Source organism: Bufo gargarizans, chromosome 5, assembly GCF_014858855.1.
Source record: "Bufo gargarizans isolate SCDJY-AF-19 chromosome 5, ASM1485885v1, whole genome shotgun sequence".
Lineage (NCBI taxonomy): Eukaryota > Metazoa > Chordata > Amphibia > Anura > Bufonidae > Bufo > Bufo gargarizans.
This window is the reverse complement of record NC_058084.1, coordinates 279,118,080-279,141,203: the sequence shown is the minus strand read 5'-3', so window position 1 is coordinate 279,141,203 and position 23,124 is coordinate 279,118,080. Positions and strand designations below refer to the sequence as shown.

At 43.9% G+C, this 23,124-nt stretch overlaps 1 protein-coding gene across 2 annotated transcripts in view; it reads right to left on the bottom strand.

The window, feature by feature from the left end:
• Positions 1 to 23,124, bottom strand: part of LOC122937792 (NFX1-type zinc finger-containing protein 1-like) — a 226,278-nt gene that overhangs the window by 144,106 nt on the left and 59,048 nt on the right. For both annotated transcript variants that reach the window (XM_044292832.1, XM_044292833.1), the window contains exon 3: positions 7,213 to 7,254. In XM_044292832.1, the coding sequence (XP_044148767.1) occupies positions 7,213 to 7,254 (42 nt within the window). The remainder of the gene's footprint in view (positions 1 to 7,212; positions 7,255 to 23,124) is intronic.

Genomic DNA, 23,124 nt, shown 5'->3' with positions numbered 1-23,124 from the left:
GACACCTCCTCCTGCCCCATACTCAGAACTTGTTATCTCTGATGGAGATTATGGTGAAGACTGGTGGACTGCTCCCAACACTGAAGGAGCCTCCCAGGTTACAGGTGATGAAGGCACTGTCACAGAACCATTGCCGGCCCGTAATAGAGAGGGGCCCTCGGACACACCCGAACCTCCTATTGTGGTGGATGAATCCAGACTGGCAGTTCCTAGTGGAGAGAGTCAGGTCGTAACAGATAGCCAGGACCTCCGGAGATCCAGTAGGCTTACTGCAGGGGTTCCACCAAACAGGTACGCTGCTGATGAGTTCATTTGGTCCACCTGTATGTATTGTGGACAATGTTGTACTGCTGTATAAAAAGTTACATTAACCATTATTTCTATGGACTATATAGCAAGGCCGAGGACGGCCACCTTTAAGTGGGGAGGCATGTAAGAGGCAGCCCTGATCATCCAGCAACATTTCCAACACATATATATATAGCAGACTGTCATGTTTCCCTCCAGCCACCAGAGGCCACTGTGGCTGAGTAGGACAGTGTGAGGAGTTGTTTCCAGAGGGCAAGGAGTTAAGTGTTTTTCCCGGGCTGAGCAGAGAGCCTGGGGTGCAGGTGTCTGAGGACACAGGAAGAAGGACCCTGTGCACTGAGAGGGAGATCCACAGGGAAGATTAGAGTGATTTCTCCCTGCCTGCTGTGACACAGTATCTGGACATTAGAGTGTGTTTGCTCCCTGACTGAGCTGATGTTTCCTGGTGCAGAAGAGAGACTGCTGTAGTGTGAGGCACTTACCAGAGGAACTGTGAGTGAATTCCAGGCCCTGCCTGATTACACATCCAGAGCTGCTGATTATCTCTAACCAGAGTTACAGAGACCACAAAGAGAGGCCAGAGCTGAGCCACGCTGAAGCAAGCAAGCAAGCAACCAGATCGGGACCCAGACTGTACCTGCCTGCATGTGCCGGACACCGAACTGTGAGTGCACTGATGCTAACCGGAGCTAGGACATAGTGGAATAGGATTTAGTTTAGTGCACCATAGAGGTGCACCCCGGGTAGCGGGGACAGATAGGACTACCTAGAAGAGAGTAGCCTGCTATTGTCTGTACTTGTGTTTGTGATTCATTTGTGTTCTTTATGCAAATTTCCATTATCTTTGTTGTGAATTCTCAAGCTGTTCATATTGTAAATCTGCTTCTCCGGCAGTTAGAGTTCTCTTTTAATAAAGCCGGTTTCTACTTCAGCCTCCTTGTCTGCTGCACTGTACTTGAGTCCTGCTCTACGGTCTCTTCCTCTGCTGACCGTTACATTTGTCTCTTGCTGTAAGTATATCATTCATTACTCTGACTAATGCCGTTTCAGTGCTGTGCCTTTTCCTGAATCCTGACTGAAAGGTTTCAAATATGTTGTTATCTGTAAGCCTGGCTTCTAGCTATTTGGCGACTGCCTTCTCTATAACTTTTGATAGGAATGGTAAGTTTGCCACAGGTCTGTAGTTGGCCACAGAATCAGGATCCAGTGATGGTTTCTTCAAGAGGGGTTTTATGATTACTTTCTTTAGTTCCTCTGGGAATAGTCCCCTTTGCAAGGAGCACTGGGTTATTTTGTGTAGTGCTGTTCTGATCAGTTCTGGGCAATGCATTAAGGGACCACTTGGGCCAGGACGCAGGTCACAGGTAGTAGGGCGGATACTTTGGATGAGAACACCAAAATCTTCTTTGCTCAGAGTGTCAAAGACTTGCCATGGTCGTACGGCAATAGGCACATGCGACGACCAAGGGTCAATTGATGTTGCTGGTATAATGCTGGCCCGGATGGTAGACACTTTGTTCGTGAAGAAGGCAGAGAATTCTTCACATCTTTCCCTGGAGAATGTGGCTGGGGTTTTTTGGCATGAAGGATTGCAGAGTGTTTCGACATAGATATTTTGTGCGAGATGAAGTCAGATTTTTTCCTTGGTTATTGCTTCTTGATATTGTTTGAGGTGAAGGACTAGGCTAGATTTTAGCTCCTCAGACCCCGATTTACGCCACTGTCTTTCTAGTCTGCACCCTTTCTTTTTTAGATCCCTAATGATTTCATCAAACCAATTCGCTTTCTGTTTTTTGGTTGCTGATTTGATGCGCCATGGGGCAATATTGTTGTATGTTTCATAAACCATGTTGTTGTACTGGGTTACTAGGGTGTTGGGGTCCATTGGACTGTGAAGCAGATTTGTAAAATCCAGGTTGGCAGTTATCCTTTCCGGTGTTAATTTATTCAGGGGACGGTATCTGATTTTCTTCCTTAGGGTGCTGCTTGATAGGGTGATGTTCAATGGCAAACTGTATTATGTGGTGGTCTGACCATACAACAGGAGTAACCGTTATGTTGCTAATGACCAATCCTAGGTGGAACAGTAAGTCTATGGTGTGTCCTCCTCTGTGAGTAGCAGATTTTACTACTTGTGTGAAGCCTAGTCCGCCCATGAGGTTTATTAGTTCAATTGCATCTTGTGAAAGAGTGTCATCAGCCCAGACGTTGAAGTCACCAAAGATAATCCATCTTGGGTAAGACAGTGTCAATGTGGCTAGACGTTCTGATAAGTTTGCCGGGGCCAGACTCCTGGCCCCTCTGTGGCCCTGGCACGACCCTGCTCTGCCCCTGTCCTATCCAAGTGTTAAATGAAAACTTTTCAAAACTGCGAAACTGGCTGTGCTACTTAATATCGTCACATGCCTGGTCAAAAAGGGGACTTTCAATTATTTTTACGACTAAAATAGTCATTAGTCCCTTGATAAATGACCTCCTGTATGCTATAAGACATATTTGTGTTAATTATAGCTGTTATAATACTTTGTTTTATGACTTTTACTCAGACTATCAGCTGAGACAAGGGTTAACTCTCCCCTTGGGATACTGGGGGTCATTTTCGAAGACCAGCTTTTTACGCAGGTCTTAGATTTCTCCCCATGCTGCCATAAGATTAGGCTAATTTATGATGAGACGTGCCTGGTCCCAGGTGTAAATGTTAATAAATTTGCCAGGTCTGCAGTCCCTGCCCAGCATGGCTTCTGACAGGCCCCCACTCCAACTCCATCTGGCCAAACTGTCGAACTCAGCGTAAAACTGGCCATGCAACTAAATATTGTTGCACGGACGGTCAAAAAAGGAACTTGCAGCTTTTTTTTTTTACGACGAAAATAGTCGCAAGTTCCTTGATAAATGACCCAGACTAGCTCTAGTATCGCCTGACAAGTTCCAGTATTAGAGACTGGATTTATACTCCTAATGGTGTTTACCTCTTTGTGGGAGGTTTTCAACTATAACTGTATTTTTTTTGCTAATTCACAAGGTACAGTATTATTAGTAATTATTTTTTATCATCTATCCAGCATGGATTATCACCATATTTAGATAGCAATAATCTACATAAAACATGACTGTTTTTTACATTGTTCACATGGTCAAAAGAATAATGTACATTTACATTAAAACAATTAAATTATGACAAAAACAATAACTTATTTGTTCGCATAAATGATTTTCCAAGCCTAAATTGTTCAGCTGCTACATACATTTGCACTATACAATTATAGTCTAATAAATATTTTACTTGTTTAAATGCGTCATAAGACCATTCACACAGTCAGTGTTTGGTCAGTGGTTTCCATCAGCGATTGTGAGCCAAAACCAGGTGCGGGACAAAAGCATAGAACAGGAGGAAATCTTTACATTATACCTTATCTCTGAGTAGCCTCCACTCCATGTTTTGGCTAGCGCTATCACTAACACTATGGTTTTGGCTATCACTGATGGAAATCACAGACGGACACCCACCTGCGGTTACCGATGATTTTACAGGGCAATGTCACTCTTCAGGGGATTGGGGTAAGGTGATTAAAGGTTTATTATTTTATGAGAATGGGCCAATGTAAATGGAGACAGGCAATGGGAATATTAAAGGAGAAAGGATACTGTAAAAGTAGTGTTAAGTTGAGAAGAGCACTATAAAAGTAGAGAGGTGGACTATAAAAGGTGAGGGGGCACTATTAATGATGAGGGGCACTTTAACATATGAGGGGCACTATTACATACTATATTAGGCAGCAAATAAAGTAGATGGGCCATTTCATTGTGTGGGGGCACAGAGGCAGCTGTTACTGTTTAGGAACCGAAAGTAGGTATTAATAATAATATCTACTGTACTTTCAGCCCCAAAAAGTAATAACAGCAGCCCACAAATTAAAATATTTTTGAAGAATAGTATTTACAGGCACTGTGCAACGAAGTGGGTACAAATGGTAGGGACAATTGGGGAAGTAACAACAAATTGAGGTAGCAGCAGGATAGGGAGTTTGTGTAGGTTTGAAAAAGGTAGGGAGGGTGCTGGAAAGATATGTATGTGTCGCAAATGCTGCAGAAATACATTGTGGCTGGAAAAGTCACCATGATGGCCTAGACCAAATTAAGAAGAAAAGAAAGAAAATTACTGAAATCAGAGGAAACTACCTGTGAGTCACTAAATGTAAATGTTTATTCTACTGAGACTGATTAGTACTATGTCATACTATAGTATGGTCGGATGATGGGTGGTGCATTGTGGTTTGTGAGACAACTATCAGCAGATATTTACCATTGTTAAGGTCATAGTGGGAGGTATAGTTTCACATGATACAAATATATTTAACACTGGGTTAACCTGATTTTGTGAATGAGCTCTCTATTGTACTTTGTGTTTTATAAGTGTGGTTCTGTTGCCTTATGTATTTGTGTTATTAACGTGGTTCTGGGTCTGTATTTATTGTACGAGCTTGGTTCTGGGTCTGTATTTATTGTAAGAGCTTGGTTCTGGGTCTGTATTTATTGTACGAGCTTAGTTCTGGGTCTGTATTTATTGTACGAGCTTGGTTCTGGGTCCGTATTTATTGTACAATCTTGGTTATGGGTCCGTATTTATTGTACGAGCTTGGTTCTGGGTCTGTATTTATTGTACGAGCTTGGTTCTGGGTCTTTATTTATTGTACGAGCTTGGTTCTGGGTCTGTATTTATTGTACAAGCTTGGTTCTGGGTCTGTATTTATTGTACGAGCTTGGTTATGGGTCTGTATTTATTGTACGAGCTTGGTTCTGGGTCTGTATTTATTGTACGAGCTTGGTTCTGGGTCCGTATTTATTGTACGAGCTTGGTTCTGGGTCTGTATTTATTGTACAAGCTTGGTTCTGGGTCTGTATTTATTGTACGAGCTTGGTTCTGGGTCTGTATTTATTGTATGAGCTTGGTTCTGGGTCTGTATTTATTGTATGAGCTTGGTTCTGGGTCTGTATTTATTGTATGAGCTTGGTTCTGGGTCTGTATTTATTGTATGAGCTTGGTTCTGGGTCTGTATTTGCGTTATAGAGCTTGGCAGGTCTATAAGTAAATAATGGATGAGTGAAATTTATGTAGTGTGTGTTTGTGAGCAGGTATCTATGGAGCTGTTATTATATCTATTGTACATACTTTCCAATCCTCCTGGGAAGTCTGAGAGGATGCTGAAAAAAGAGGAGACCTTCCAGAGAAGTTGGAAAATATCCTGTACAGTGCATCAAGGGCTGATTTCTCCCAGAAAGGGGCCCTCCATGAGAGCTAATATAGTGTTGTGATGCTGCATTAGGCCTCTTTCACACGAACGCAAGGGCTCCGTGCCCGTGCTGCGGACCGCATATGGTGGTTCTGCAATACACGGGTCACCAGCCGTGTGCAATTCCGCATCACGGATGCAGACCCATTCACTTGAATGGGTCCGCAAATCCGGAGATACGGTGCGGAATGGAAGTACGGAACGGAAGCACTACAGAGTGATTCTGTGGTGTGCCTTTCCGTGCTTCAAAAAGATAGAACTTGTTCAATCTTTTTGCAGAACGGACGGATCACGGACCCCATTCAAGTGGATGGTTCTGCGATCCGTATGCGGCTTGCCTACGGTCAGTGCCCGTGCATTGCGGACCGCAATTGGCGGTCACAGCACGGGCACTGAGCCCTTACTTTCATGGGCAAGAGGCCTTAACTGAACATACATGCTGTGAAAGGGCATTACACTTCATGTAACTGGGCATGGTACGCTATAAAAGTGGTGGGATATACACATAACAGGGCAGAGTCTCTCTTAAGCCAACTTCTGAAAATTTAGACCTTCTCTTAAGCACTGAAAATTTCTCCTGGTACACTCAGAGGCAGTGTAAAAGTCTTATTTAATGTCCCCCAGTATGTGGTGGAAGAGGGCCTCGTGTTAGTTCAGGACCCCCATGAATAGAATGCTCTAACCTCCTGGAACCCTTAATCTGGCCCTGCTACTAACCTACCTAAACCTAATATTTCCATCTCAGTGTGTAGTACTACCATGATTTCTAGGCAGCATACTCACTGTCTTTATATACTGTTTGACTCAGATCTTCCCTTCACCCCCGTTCATGTCACCTGCACTTCAGAAATACCTCTAGTCGTTTTCTTACTTTAGAAACTGCTAACTGCTATTGCTTCCTTGATCCATTATCGTCTTGATTACTGTATTTCATTACTAATTGGTCTTCCTTTCATTAGACTCTCTTCTCTCCAATATATCCTGAACCCCGCATCTATCTGTTCAACTACTATACATGTGCCTCCACCCTCTGCTAGTAACTGCACTGGTTGCCCATACAGTATAAAATGTAAATTTAAAATTTTCACTCTCTCCCAAAAATATCTCCTCTGTGCTTACTCCTTACATCTCCTACATCATTTGTCAACCACCCTACCCATGTACTACCAAAGATTTACAACTAACATCCTCTATAATCTGAATCTCTCACTCTAGTCTCCAAGACTACTCTCGAGCAGCACACAATTGATTTTTCTGCAAAACTCAAGAATATTTGAAATATGATCTGATATTCTCTGCATTACTTAATGCTAGGCACATCAGGTACATGGCCCGCGGCGGAAACTGCCCTCTTGCATTCAAGTGTATCACCGTATGCAGGAATACTGCAGCTGGAGTGGCAGTATTTTATGCTGGACTGTGGTATTTGGTTCTGTTTGGGTGGTATTATGTGCTGCACTACATTATTGCTGGCCCTGAGTAATTATGTTGACTTTCAATTTGGACCCATCTACAACATGGGGCTAATTTCTTTTTTTTTTTCCAGGGTCACTTTAAGTTCCCAGTCCACTACTGATGGTAGCCAACGAAAGATACTGAGAAGTATGCTCACCTCCCATATTGTGGCCTTGACGCTGGGTGTTCTGACCATCTCCTGAGATAAATAAATAAAAAGACACTGTTATAATGCCATATTACATAGTGGTAGTGTTTAGATAACTGGCACTTTAAGAAAGTCTTTTCTGGTAGTGTAGTATTTAATTCAAATTGCTGCAACACAGATGTAAGGTTTTGGCTTATACATTGACCTTTTTACTCCATCATATACATGAATGTTTTATTTAGTTTTTTTGCCCCGCTTGAAAAAATGCTTGTGACAATGTGTATTGCATTTATATTTTTACAGAGTTGCATTGCTTTATTTTTTTTTTAGATCAACAGAGGAAATGAGATCAGAGTAGGGTTCTTATGATACCAAAATTTTGATTCAATATCGATACCATAAAAAAAGTATTGCGATACTCGATACCATTTAATACCATACGAAAAATAAATAAAAACAAAAAAACAGCTGCGTACATTCTACATTTTATGGAATGTCTGGCCTATAATAGAGCAGTCCTATCCTATTTTTTGGGGGGGACAAGGTAACAAAAAAATGGCAAATCATGTGTTTTTGAAAAAAAAATTCTGTTATTTTTAATATTTTTAATATTTTAATAGTTTGGCCTTTTTTGTATGTGGCAAAACGTAATATATTTACTTTTTTGTGTTTATATTTTTATATGTAAAATTGGGTGATTTAAACTTTTTATATTGAGAGGTTTTTTTTATTTTATTTTTTACTTTAGCCACCTTAGGGGGCTAGAACCCTTGTCCTATTCACCCTAAGAGAGATCTATTGAATGATTAGAATACTGGGGGGGGGGGGGGGGGCACAGTGCTCCACCAATGACAATAATACTGGGGGTGGTGCACTGCGCCACCAATGATTATAATTATGGATGATCGAATCGACTTCGGATGAAACGTCTGAAGTCGATTCGCATAATACTTTGTTTCAATACTGTACGGAGCGAGCGCTGTTACTCCGTACAGCATTGAAACAAAGTATTATGCAAATAGACTTCGGATGTTTCATCCGAAGTTGATTCGCTCATCCCTAATTATAATATTGGTGGGGGATGCACTGCACCAACAATGAATATAATTTATCCCTAAATGCAAATGTAGGTGGCAGGTACCGGCCGTATCACATACCCGGCCTCTATGACAGGGCACAACAATCCGTCGAACCGCGTCTATTAGACCCCTTTCACACAAGCGAGTTTTCCGCAATGCGTGACATGAACGCATAGCACCCGCACTGAATCCTGACCCATTCATTTCAATGGGTCTGTGTACATGAGCATTTTTTTTCACGCATCAGTTCTGCGTTGCATGAACTGTGTTTTTCACGTAGCCCTGGCCCCATAGAAGTGAATGGGGCTTCAGTGAAAAACGCATTGCATCAGGAAGCAAGTGCGGGTGCAATGCGTTTTTTCACTGATAATTGCTAGAAGATATTGTTTGTAAACCTTCAGTTTTTATCACTTGCGTGAGAGGTTGCCGTATGGAGCAGGGACAGACTGTTAGGGACACCAAACGCTAGCGAATAGGGCCACAAAAGTCCTTTTAAGGACTGGTATAGGTGTGCTATCGATAGGTGTGATATACTGAGGGGTGTCATATACTTAGAATATACTTTCTAACATAGAAAGTATATTATAGTGCATTTGTATTATGCAGCAGTTGTGTGCGGTTCTGCTGTGATACCGCAGCTATATAGAGGGACAAACGCTATTTAAATAACTAATTGCAACTGGTGTGATATACCTGTTGCCCCCCCAAAAACTGATTGAGGGGTTGTGACATACCTATAATATACTTTCTAACATAGAAAGTTTATTATAGTGCATTTGTATTGTGCAGCTGTTGTGTGCGGTTCTGCTGCGATACCGCAGGTATATAGAGGGACAAGCGCTATTTTAACACCTATTTGCAATGGGTGTGATATACCTGTTGCCCCAAAAAACGGATTGAGGGGTGCAATATACCTGCTTCCACAAAATACTGATTAAGGGGTTTGATATACCTGCTTCAACAAATAATAAATAAGGGGTTCTATATACCTGCTTCCACAAAATACAGATTGAGGGGTGCGATATACCTGCTTAAACAAAATACTGATAAAGGGTTTTTTATATACATGCATCCACAAATTACTGATTAAGGGGTGCGATATACCTGCTTCCACCAAATACTGATTAAGGGGTTCTATATACCTGCTTCCACAAAATACTGATTAAGGCGTTTAAAATACCTGCTTCCACCAAATATTGATTGAGGCCTGCGATATACCTGCTTCCGCAAAATACCGATTAAGGTGTTTGACATACCTGCTTCCACAAAATACAGATTGAGGGGTGTGATATACCTGCTTCCACCAAATATTGATTATGGGCGTCTATATCCCCTCTTCCACAAAATACTTTTTGAGGGGTGCAATATACCTGCTTCCACCAAAAATTGATTGAAGCCTGCGATATACCTGCTTCCACAAAATACTGATTAAGGGGTTTGATATACCTGCTCCAACAAATATTAAATAAGGGGTTCTATATACCTGCTTCCACAAAATACAGATTGAGATTGCGATATACCTGCTTAAACAAAATACTGATAAAGGGGTTTTTATATACATGCGTCCACAAATTACTGATTAAGAGGTGCGATATACCTGCTTCCACCAAATACTGATTAAGGGGTTCTATATACCTGCTTCCACAAAATACTGATTAAGGGGTTTGATATACCTGCTCCAACAAATATTAAATAAGGGGTTCTATATACCTGCTTCCACAAAATACAGATTGAGATTGTGATATACCTGCTTAAACAAAATACTGATAAAGGGGTTTTTATATACATGCGTCCACAAATTACTGATTAAGAGGTGCGATATACCTGCTTCCACCAAATACTGATTAAGGGGTTCTATATACCTGCTTCCACAAAATACTGATTAAGGGGTTTGATATACCTGCTTCCACAAAATGCATATTGAGGGGTGCGATATACCTGCTTCCACCAAATATTGATTACGGGCTTCTATATCCCCTCTTCCACAAAATACTTATTGAGGGGTGCGATATACCTGCTTCCACCAAAAATTGATTGAGGCCTGCGATACACCTGCTTCCACCAAATATTGATTGAGGCCTGCGATACACCTGCTTCCACAAAATACTGATTAAGGGGTTTTATATACCTGATTCCACAAAATACTGATTAAGGGGATTGATATACTTGCTTCCACAAATACTGCTCTTCTCTAGGGACTTTGGCACAGGGTCATTTTGAAAATGATAGGCAGAGGAAGAGGCAGGCAATTCCGCAGGGTTGGTAGGAGTCGGGCAGGTGCACCAGGTCGGAGCCTAAGTGAGAAGTTGGAGAAGGTGCGTGCGATTACGTCAAAGGACCTACCAGAGTTCGTTGAGTGGCTCACTCAGCCTTCCACTTCTGTACCCTCCTCATCCTCTGTATCTGTACCCTCCTCACTCTCTGCTGTGTGCACCCCCAAAGACACCACCACCAAAGCCCCTCCACTCAAGTCCGAGGAATTATTTTCCCATCCATTCCCAGACCTTACCAATGCTTAGCCATTCTGGGCATTGGATGAGGAAAAGTAGGTAGCAACAGCCGCAACCCAGCGGTCTGACGACAGTACCCAGATTTGCCCAAGGAGCGTGGTCCTCGCTGCTGCTGCATACTCGAGATCTATAATGTCAGTGGTGGTGAAGGTAACGATGATGACGTGTCGATGGACATCAGGTTGGTGCCCACAAGAGAGGAAGAGGAGGGGAGTTCAGAGGGAGAGATGGATCAGCAGATAGGGAGGAGAAGGCGGAGAAGCAGGCAGAACTCGCAGTGCACCGGAGGCAAAAAGGAGACTGCAAATGTATCTGGAGCGAGCTATCCACCATGCACGGTCACATCTTTCTCTCCCAGGACAACGGCACATGGCTCCGCAGTGTGGGCTTTTTTTAACGTGTCAGCTGCTGACAATAGTGTTGCCATCTGCAGCCTGTGCTGTAAACTCATAAGTCGCGGTAAGCCCAACACTCACCTAGGGATGACTGCCTTAAGAATGCTCCAGGCCTGCCATCAGTGGGAGCAACGCCGTCAGAACCCACAAAGCCACACTCCCGGTGCTGCATGTCCTGTCTCTTCTTCTTCTCCTCTCTCCTCCCATTTGTCCTCCACTCCACCTTCCACCGTGCCGTCGTCGTGTTCATATGGCAGAAGGCAGGCTTCAGTGGGCCAAATGTTCGAGCGTAAAGAGTTGATGACGCCGGATAACCCTCTTGCCCAACGGTTGACCGCTGGCTTGTCGGAACTGCTAGCCCGCCAACTACTGCCATATAAACTGGTGGACTCAGAGGCCTTTAGAACATTTGTGGCCATTGGTACGCCACCAAGGAAAGTCCCCGGAAGGAAATATTTATCCCAGAAGTGCATCCCAGAACTATATGGCCACGTTCAGCAGCAAGTGAATATATCTCTGGCACACAGTGTCGGTGCCAAGATACATCTGACCACAGACACGTGATCTAGTAAAGACAGGTAGGGAAGGTACATAACTTTTACTGCCCACTGGGTGAACCTTCTGACGGCCGTCAAGCATGTAACCTGTGGCATCCGTGTGTATTTGGTGTTACCATCACGGATTGCATGCAGGCCTGCCTCTTCTTCTCCTCCTCCTACTCCATCCTCCGTCTCCTCCTCGGCTGACTCCTCCTTTTGCACTGCTACCGCTGCTTCCTCCTGCACCCCCCAAAGCTCCCCAGAACCTATTCGACTTGCCAGGTGAGACGTTGCCATGCTGTACTGCGGCTAATGTGCCTGGAAGCCAAGAGCCACACCGGTCCTGCACTGCTTTCACCTCTGCGGTCACAGGACAATCAGTGGCTAACCCCGCTGAATTTGACAGTTGGTAAAGTGGTGTGCGACAACGGTGCCAATCTGCTGAGTGCGCTGAAACAGGACAAAATGACACATGCACCGTGCATGGCACACGTCCTGAACTTAGTCATGCAGCGAGACCGAGGACGACATTCTCCTGGGCGATGACCAGGAGCCAAGGTGCTCCACCGCTTCCAATTTAGTGCAAATGGGGGCTCCAGTGTTTGAAGAGGGACCCCCATATAAAAAGCATAATGGACAAGGACCAGTACTGGGTGGCAATGTTCTTAGAACCCTGGTACAAACACAAAATGGCAGACATGTTACCAGCATCACAGAGATTTCCAGGCCTTGCTGCGAGAGATGCTGCATTCTGCTGTTGCAGGAGATGGCAGAGGAATTTCCAGCCACAGCGAAACAGGTGCATTACCAATCCTACCGCGCCTGCAAGAAGAGGGCAGTTTGAAGATGTGTTGGTCATTTCGGATATGAGATCATTCTTGTTGCAGCCAACCCGACGGCCGTCCTCAGGATCCAGCCTCAGGGAACGCCTAGACCGACAGGTGTCTGACTACATTGGGTTAACAGCCAATGTGGATTCTCTGAGAACCGAGGAACCCCTGGTCTACTAGGTGTGCAGGCTTGACCTGTGGCCAGAGCTGGCACAATTTGCCATGGAACTCTTGGCTTGCCCCTCGTCGAGTTTCCTGTACGAAATATCATTTAGCGCAGCAGGGGGGATCTTGACCGATAAGCACACTCACCTAGCTAACGACAGTGTGGACTACCTCACATTTCTAAAAATGAATGAGGCATGGATCACGGAGAAATTCAACACCTGTGACGACCAAGTGTAATTGAATTTCCTCATGCCAGCCCACACATATCCGCCACCACTGAAACAAAGAATGGTCCTTGTCTTATGTATACACAGTGGCATAAAAGGCCTTTTCTGTCAGGTGAATGCCTAAGTTTTGGGGCCTCTAATCCAGTGGCCTACAGTAAATTTTTTATCAAGTAACCGCCTAATGTACCTCCAGACACATAATCACTAGTTCTTTTCTGTCAGGTGAATGCCACATTTTTGGGGCCTGTACTGACCTACAGTAAAATTTTTAGCCGGTGACCGCCTATTGTACCTCCAGCCACATCATCACAATTTATTTTCTATCATTTGAATGCATAATTTTGGGGGCCTGTACTGGCCTACAGTAAAATTGTTATTCAGTGACCGCCTAATGTACCTCCAGCCACATAATCACTTGTTCTTTTCTGTCAAGTGAATGCCTAATTTTTGGGGCCTGTACTGGCCTACAGTAAAATTGATATCCACTGACCATCTAATATACCTCCAGCCACCTAATCACTTGTTCTTTTCTGTCAGGTGAATGACTAATTATTGGGGCCTGTACTCCACTGGCCTACTGTAAAATTGTTATTCAGTGACTGCCTAATTTACCTCTAGCCACATAATCACTTGTTCTTTTTTGTCAGGTGAATGCCTAATTTTTGGGGCCTGTACTCCACTGGCCTACTGTAAAATTGTTATTCAGTGACTGCCTAATGTACCTGCAGCCACCTAATCACTTGTTCTTTTCTGTCAGGTGATTGTCTAATTTTTGGGGCCTTGACTGGCCTACAGTAAAATTGTTATCCACTGACCATCTAAAATACCTCCAGCCATATAATCACTTGTTCTTTTCTGTCAGGTGAATGCCAAATTTTTGGGCGTGTACTCCACTGGCCTACAGTAAAAATTTTGAAAGTTTTCTTTTAAGACGCATAAAAGTGGCCCCCGATTAAAATTCATATTTTTTATGGGAATTTTTGCCATTGATCCGCCTCTGGTATGTCACTGTCCATGTTGCGGGTCTATTTGTGCACTTCTAGTAAGTATTTGGTGGCTGCAAATATGACCTGAAGGTTTTTCAGGTTCGCCTGCCATTAAAGTGAATGGAGCCTGCTGCGAAAGCACGGTTCTTGCAGCCCCATCCAAGTCAATGGGTCTGCAAAAAATACGGAACGCACACAGAACACGTTTGTATGGAATCCGCATTTTGCACATTTATACTGTAGAAATGCTATGCCCGGCCCATATTGCTCATGTGTTTGGTGATTAATAAGTTACTGTTTCTGTTTCCGATCCGCAAAATACGTATCGCATACGGAAACCATACGGATATGTTTTGTGGAATAATGGAACAGAAGATGACTTAAAAATACAGATGACATCCGTGTGCATTCTGTATTTTGCTGAACGGAACACCTGCCCTTCATAGAACATTACTATCCTTGTCCGTAATGCGGACAATAATAAAACATGTTATTTTTTTTTTTCAGAATGGAAATACGGAAATAGAATGCACACGGAGTAACTTCTGCTTTTTTTTTAAGTCGGCTGTTCGGCAAAGGCAGCCGAACTCTCGTGCATAAGCGCTGTCAGTCACAGCAAAGGGGCAGGGAAGGGGGCGTGGTTACCGTGACTTGAAGCAAGGAGGCCGCTGCCTCCTTGACTTCAAGCATGTGTGGAGAAGCGCCGGGCAGGGGATAAAACAACGTTTTCAGAACTTTTGCTGCATCTGCCTTCAGGAAGAAAGGCATCATCAAAAACACGCTGCTGGCTACACGCAGGTACTGCTGGCGGCTTGGGATGGTTTTTGGAGGTGACAGGTTTCCTTTAAACAATTTTCTGGTAACATTTACCTGGTTCCCTCCGTTTCATCTTTTCAGCTGCATATCCACTGATTCCCAAACTCTTTTGCCATCCATTGTGCATTCGGTAGTCCAAGACTCTTTGTGCTTGTTCATCCTTGCCCTCAGGTTGGCCAGCACAGCTCATGTGAACCATGCTGGCCAATCTGAGGGTAGCAATAAGTGTCTTGGACTACTAAGTGTACTGTTTGAATCAGGTAGTCTGAGAAGTGGATGGCAGAAGAGGAGCATGGAAACTAATGGATCTGCAGCTGAAAAGATGAAATAAAAGTCATCATGTACAGTATCTTGCAAAAGTATTCACACTCCTTTTTTGTGTTTTGTGACATTACAGACTTAAGTTCAATGTTTTGTAATCTGAATTTTATGTGATAGATCAGAAAACAATAGTCTAAGTTGGTGTTGTTTAGAAATAGAAAACATAAAATTGGCATGTGCTCATGTATTCACTCCTTTTGTTAGGAAGCCCATAAAAAGCTCTCGTGCAACCAATTACCTTCAGAAGTCACATACCGAATTTCTCGCCCTATAAGACGCACCTAGATTTTTGAGGAGGAAAAAAATGAAAAAAATATTTTGAGCCAAAAGGTGTGCTTTTGGTAAGTTTTGAACTAATGGTGGTCTGTGGATGACACTTCTATGGGGGATCTGGGGATCCGTGGATGACGCACTGTTATGGGGTTCTGTGAATGATGCACTGTTATGGGGATCTGTGGATGATGTACTGTTATGGGGACCTGTGGATAACACTGTTATGGGGATCTGTGGATAACACTGTTATGGGGATCTGTGGATGACACTGTTATGGGATCTGTGGATGACACTGTTATGGGGATCTGTGGATGGGACTGTTATGGGGGGGATTTGTAGGGGGGTCTGATGGGGGATCTGTGATGGGGATATGTGGATAACACTGTCATGGGGATCTGTGGATGACACTGTTATGGGGATCTGTGGATGACACTGTTATGGGGATCTGTGGATGGAACTGTTATGGGGGGGATTTGTAGGGGGGTCTGTTGGGGGATCTGTTATGGGGATCTGTGGATAACACTGTTATGGGGATCTGTGGATGACACTGTTATGGGCATCTGTGGATGGCACTGTTATGGGGATCTATGGATGGCACTGTTATGGGGATCTATGGATGGCACTGTTATGGGGATCTGTGAATGACACTGTTATGGGGATCTGTGAATGGGACTGGTATGGGGGGGATTTGTAGGGGGTCTGTTGGGGGGATCTGTGGAAGGCACTGTTAAGGGGGGAATCTGTGGATGACACATACTGTATATAGCATCTTATGCTATATATGCGTCATCCACAGATCTCCCCCATTACAACTGGTGTTGAAATCTCGGCGGGGCCCGGTGCAGTCACTGTACTCTATTACATCGGGCCCAGCACAAACCAATATTCATATGTAAACTGTAGGCAATCCATATGTAAATTGTAGGCAATCCATATATAAACTGCAAGGTAGCGCAATCCACATAGTACTCACTATGAAACTCTAGTACTAGCAGGCATTGCAGGCTGGCCGGTCACTCACTTCCTCATACGCCTGCTCTGCCTGCTTCATTAATAAAGTGGGAGGAGCATGCGCTTGAGGAAGTGACTGGCCAGCCTGTCTGCTAGTACGGGCTTTTCATAGTGAGTACTACGTGGATTGCGCTACCTTGCAGTTTACATATGGATTGCCTACAGTTTATATATCGATTGCCTACAGTTTCCATATGAATACTGGTGTGTGCGGGGCCCGGTGTATTAGAGTACAGTGACTACACCGGGCCCCGCCGAGATTTCAACACCAGTTGTAATAGGGGAGATCTGTGGATGACACATATATAGCATAAGATGCTATATACAGTATGTGTCATCCACAGATTCCCCCTATAACAGTGCCTTCCACAGATCCCCCCAACAGGCCCCCGCATACAGTTGCCGGCCTCCAGCCCCTCCTCCCTTTCAGCTGATACATCGCAGCCAGCGATGTATCAGTGTTAGCGGAGTAAAAATGTCAGCATTCGCTTATGGGGCGAAAAATACGGTAATTAGTGAAATCATGTCCACCTGTGTGCAATCTAAATGTCAAATGATCAGTCATTACATATACATACCTTTTTTGAAAGGCCCCAGAGGCTGCAACACCTAAGCAAGAGGCATCACTAACCAAACACTGCCATGAAGACCAAGGAACTCTCCAAAAAAGTAAGGGACAATGTTGTTGAGAAGTACAAGTCAGGGTTAGGTTATAAAAAAAATCCAAATCTTTGATGATCCCCAGGAGCACCATCAAATCTATCATAACCAAATGGAAAGAACATGGCACAACAGCAAATCTGCCAAGAGACGGCCGCCCACCAAAACTCATGGACCGGGCAAGAAGGGCATTAATCAGAGAGGCAGCACACAGACCTAAGGTAATCCTGGAGGAACTGCAGAGTTCCACATCAGAGACTGGAGTATCTGTAATTAGGACGACAATAAGCTCTACGCTCCATAGGGTTGGGCTTCATGGCAGAGTGGCCAGAAGAAAGCCATTACTTTCAGCAAAAGGGCACGTTGTGAGTTTGCGAGAAGGCATGTGGGAGACTCCAAAAATGTATGGAGGAAGGTGCTCTGGTCTGATAAGACTGATAAGACTAAAATTGAACTTTTCATCCAAAGAAAACTCTATGTCTGGCGCAAACCCAACACATCACATCACCTAAAGAACACCATCCTCACAGTGAAACATGGAGGTGGCAGCATCATGCTGTGGGGATGTTTTTCAGCAGCAGGGACTGGGAAACTGGTCAGAGTTGAGGGAAATATGGATGGTGCTAAATACAGGGATATTCTTGAGCAAAAATTGTACCATTCTGTACTTGATTTGAGGTTAGGATGGAGGTTCACCTTCCAGCAGGACAATGACCCCAAACACACTGCTAAAGTAACACTTGAGAGGTTGAAGGGGAGACATGTAAATGTGTTGGAATGACCTAGTGAAAGCCCAGATCTTAATCTAATAGAAAATCTGTGGTCAGACTTAAAGATTGCTGTTCACAAGCGCAAACCTTCCAAATTGAAGGAGCTGGAGCAGTTATGCAAGGAGGAATGGGCAAAAATCCCAATGGTAAGATGTGACAAGCTCATAATGGCTTATCCAAAGCGACTTGGAGCTGTGATTGCCGCAAAAGGTGGCTCTACAAAGTATTGACTTTTTCTGTTATTTTATCCTATTTGTTGTTTGCTTCACAATAAAAAAAAATATTCAAAGTTGTGGGCATGTTCTGTAAATTAAATCACTGAAAAAATTATATTAAAAAACTGTTGCAGTAGCAAAAATCTATATCACTGAGGGCAAAACTTAGCTTTAAATAAATATCCAATAAAACCGTCCCAAACAAGACCTAAGTAACTGTGGTATGGCAATTCCACAGCTATTTGCACAGGGAAGGTCAGTTATTGAAGTAGATAGGGGGTACAAGAGGGACAGCACGTCAATGATACCTATGCCTGCCCCTACAACTGACCCTGAACCACCTGCTCAGCCCAGAGATACCCCTTGATGGTAGGAGTACTCTATCCACATGCCTCGGCTAACCTATCCCTGTACAGCCCTATGCATAATGTGATGCACTGAATATAATCCCTAAACAAGGGTCAATATCTACCCAAAAACAAGGTATACACACTCCCTCATCTAATACACTATAACAGTCCCAATGTGTATCCCCCTGTAGTAAGCAGGGTTCGTCAGGGAACATATGGTATCAATATTGAAAAGGAAACTCGATACAAAAGTAGATGCCAAAAATAACAAGATACTGGAGCGCCCCAATACCACAGTGGTCTGTGATGGATAACAGACATTGATTCGTCTTAATAAGAGATACACAATATTAATGATGTCAGAGACTTATTTGATAGCCGCTGTTGTAGACATCTTCCTCTCACAGACCAACATGTAGAACTGGGGAGCTCCAGGGGGCCAGACATGCAGCTCCATTCAGCAGTGGAGCAAACTCACTTTTAAATGTGAAGTCTAAGGCGGGTTCAATTACCTTAGGTGGATGTCGGCCATCAACACACCTCTTCCGGGCACATGATGCTAGTATTACTTTTATCTGTTCAATAGACTCCTCCTATGTATAGGCCTCCTGATCACCCTAGAGACGTCATTTACACGTGGAACGCATCAGAATCAGAAGCCAGCAGCTGGTGAGTGAGATCCCCAAATAATTTGACACCTGAACTAACGCGGCCAAGTCCTGCGATACCAGCAGGTACACTTGTGGTCACATGGTACAGTCACATGGCTGCATCCAGGATGGCCATGTGTTCCACCCCAATCCGGCATGTAATGCATGGATGCCCGATCGCATGAGAGGTAGAGGACAACAGGGGAGAGCTGTTAACGTTGACCCCCGATGCGCCACAACTATTTGCCCGAGTTAGACAGCCTAAAGAACAGGGAGGACTGGAGACCATTCTGTTTAAGTCCCAATCAGATCTCTCCAGCAAATATAAAAATAGGTCACAACCCGGAAAAGCCTGGACAGTATTCAAGTTTTATCAGGAATCACAGTCAGATCAACCCACAGAGTATAAGGGAGGTTTTGATGGCTGATAACAGGGACCACATACCCCACAGATCCACACCCAACTCCACTTTCAAAATCAACTTTACATATTGATGTTATATTATTAGCCCACGTGGGCCGTATAGTTACACTGTCCTATAATCATTAACGACAATCCACTGACGAAAAGCCATTCCTACCATATAGGATACTTTTTGATACTCTCAGATATGTACAGATGTCATACCATAAATTCAATAGTCGCATGACACTTCTTGTGTCGATAATTTTTCCATCATGCATAGGAGGCTGGGCACCAAATATAGACAAACAATTACTTAAGGACAAATCAGATAAAATAGGAGAAAGTGAGTCTCTAATTGAGTCCCCTAGGTGACTGGGATCGGAACCTGTAAATCCATTCTGTTTCTTTTTGTAGGATTCTCTGATCCCAGTCACCATTTCTGGGGGATGGTCTCACAAGTTCTAGCGCCGAGAATGTCAATGCATTTAAATCCCCATCATGTCGTTCCCAAATATGGGTGGCTGTGAGAGATTGCACCTTCATTTTGTATCCTGGGTTCCATTCTACTTTGCTGGTTTATTTTAGGTCAGAATTGAAAATTACTGAGCCGTGTGCATTTGAGACAAACAAAGTTAATTGCTTATTAGTTCTTAAAAGTATGTGTGCCTGATGTTCTGGGAGTATAACTGGTAGTAGGTACTTTTCAAGGCTAAGATAAGGTTTTTTGTAATCAAATGTGCTTGACTTGCAAGCATTAAAAAGAAGTTATTATTATTAATCATGTGATGCTTACGTAAAATGAAGATATCTGTGTTTGTGCAGCCTCCCACTACGTGTGTGTGGGCACTGCTTAAAAGCACTTTTTGGTCTTAACAATGTATTGTGCGGTATTGTATGATTTTGTATTAAAGGGCTTCTGTCACCCCCAAAAGTCATTTTTTTTTTAGGCTAATAAGAATCCTTATACTGCGATTTTTCAATATATAGGGCTCTCATCCTTTTCTGTTGGCTAGTTTCTTTAAAAACGGCACTTTTATAATATGTAAATTACCTCTCTACCAGCAAGTAGGGCGTCTACTTGCTGGTAGCCGCTGCATCCTCCTTTAAAAAAAACGCCTCCTCCTCCTGCTGATTGACAGGGCCAGCGAGTATTCTTCTCCTCCAGCTGGCCATGTCTGCAATTCAAATCCCGCGCCTGCACCTCATTCAGCACAGGCGCTCTGAGAGAAGGACGCTCGCTTCCTCAGCACTTCCTCTGTGTTCCTGCGCCAATGATGTCTTCTCTTTCAGGTGATGTCATAAGTGCTATAACTAATTGCCTTTGTATTGAGGTACTCTGCTACTGCCATCAAGCCCTTAGACTGGGGAATAGAGCTATAGAGAGACTCCACATCAATGCTAGCCAAGGAGCATGATGCTTCCGCATTGATGGTCTCTTTCTTTCTTAAAAAATTGGTTGTATCTCTCATGTACGAAGGGAGAGCTGATACAAAACCCTTTAGGACACAATCAATATATATACTGCTATTCTGGGTGATCGAGTACACCCCAGACACAATCGGGCGACCCCGCAAGGGAGATAGCTCCTTATGGATCTTAGGTAATCCATTAACCCCTTAGGGACACAGCCTTTTTACACCTTAGGACCAGGCCATTTTTTGCAAATCTGACCAGTGTCACTTTAAGTGCTCATAACTTTAAAACGCTTTGACTTATCCAGGCCGTTCTGAGATTGTTTTTTCGTCACATATTGTACTTCATGACACTGGTGAAATGAAGTCAAAAAAATATATTTTTTTGCACCAAAAAATACCTAATTTAACAAATTTTTGGAAAAATTAGCAAATTTCAAAGTTTCAGTTTCTCTACTTCTGTAATACATAGTAATACCCCCAAAAATTGTGATGACTTTACATTCCCCATATGTCTACTTTATGTTTGAATTGTTTTGGGAATGATATTTTATTTTTTGGGGATGTTATAAGGCTTAGAAGTTTAGAAGCAAATCTTGAAATTTTTCAGCAATTTACAAAAACGACATTTTTAGGGACCAGTTCAGGTCTGAAGTCACTTTGCGAATTTTTGTATCTCTAAAGTCTAAGAGTCATTTTCTATTTTTTTTTTTATCTGATTATCTTATGTGGGGGCTCATTTTTTGCGGGATGAGATGACGGTTTTATTGGCACTAATTTGGGGGCTATATGACTTTTTGATCGCTTGCTATTAAACTTTTTATTATGTAAGGTGACAAAAAAAACTTTTTTTGCACCTTTTTTTTTTTTCTGGACCGTGTTAATCTGGGGGGTTAGGTCATGGGGCATTTTTATAGAGGAGATTATTACCGACGCGGCAATACCTATGTCTACTTTTAATAAATTATTTTAGTTTTTTTGGGTGTCTCAAGTCTGAGAACCATTTTTTTTTATCCGATGTCAGTGCTAAATTGGGATATAAATTTAGTACTCCATGGAAGTGTGATACTCCCTGAAGCAACCGTCAATGCAGAGGCCCGGATGATCGGGGCATGTGTCGCACTGAGTAGTCGTTTCCTTCCGTATCCCCCTCCTGCGACACACTCTGCACTTTTTTTGGGTTCGTCCCTTCTTTCCAGTATGGGGGACCACACCTGGAAAGTGTTGGCCAGGGACGATCCGGGCGCCTACAGTTCCCGAGGTACTCCGGCCTGCTCTTTCCCGGTCCGAAAAGATCAGGGCCTTGAGGACTGCCTCATAGAACTGGAGGAATGTCCCTGTGCTGCCGGCACTTCGGGATAGTACAAAAGAGTTGTACATGGCAACCTGTACCAAGTAGACCGCAACTTTTTTGTACCATGCCCGGGTTTTGCGCATGGCGTTATATGGCTTGAGGACTTGATCCGAGAGATCAACTCCTCCCATATACCGATTGTAGGCGACGATACAATCGGGCTTGAGGACCGTTGCCGCGGTACCTCGCACAGGGACAGGGGTGATGCCGTTACCATGAATTGTGGACAGCATAAGGACATCCCTCTTGTCCTTATACCTGACCAGCAACAGGTTTCCAGTGGTAAGGGCACGGGTCTCACCCCTGGGGATAGGTACCTGGAGGGGGTGGGCAGGGAGGCCGCGTTGATTTTTCCGCACGGTCCCACAAGCGGACGTGGATCTGGCGGCAAGGGACTGGAACAAGGGGATACTGGTATAAAAGTTATCCACGTACAAGTGGTAACCCTTATCCAGCAGTGGGTGCATAAGGTCCCACACAAGTTTCCCGGTAACACCCAGAGTGGGGGGACATTCTGGGGGTTGAATCCGGGAATCTCGCCCCTCGTATACACAAAATTTGTAAGTGTACCCTGAGGTACTCTCACAAATTTTGTATAGCTTCACGCCATACCTCGCCCGCTTGGAAGGCACATACTGGCGGAAAATGAGTCTCCCCTTGAACGCAATGAGAGACTCATCAACCACGACCTCCCTTCCAGGTACATAGGCCTCCATGAATTTGGCCCCAAAGTGATCGATGACCGGCCGTATCTTGTACAGACGGTCATGGGCAGGATCACCTCGGGGTGGACATGCTGCATTATCGGAATAATGCAGACATTTCCTGATGGCCTCAAACCGGGAGCGTGTCATAACCGTACTGTAAAGTGGGGTCTGATATAGGACGTCCCCACTCCAGTACAGCCTGGCACTGGGTTTCTTGACCAGGCCCATATGCAGCACGAGGC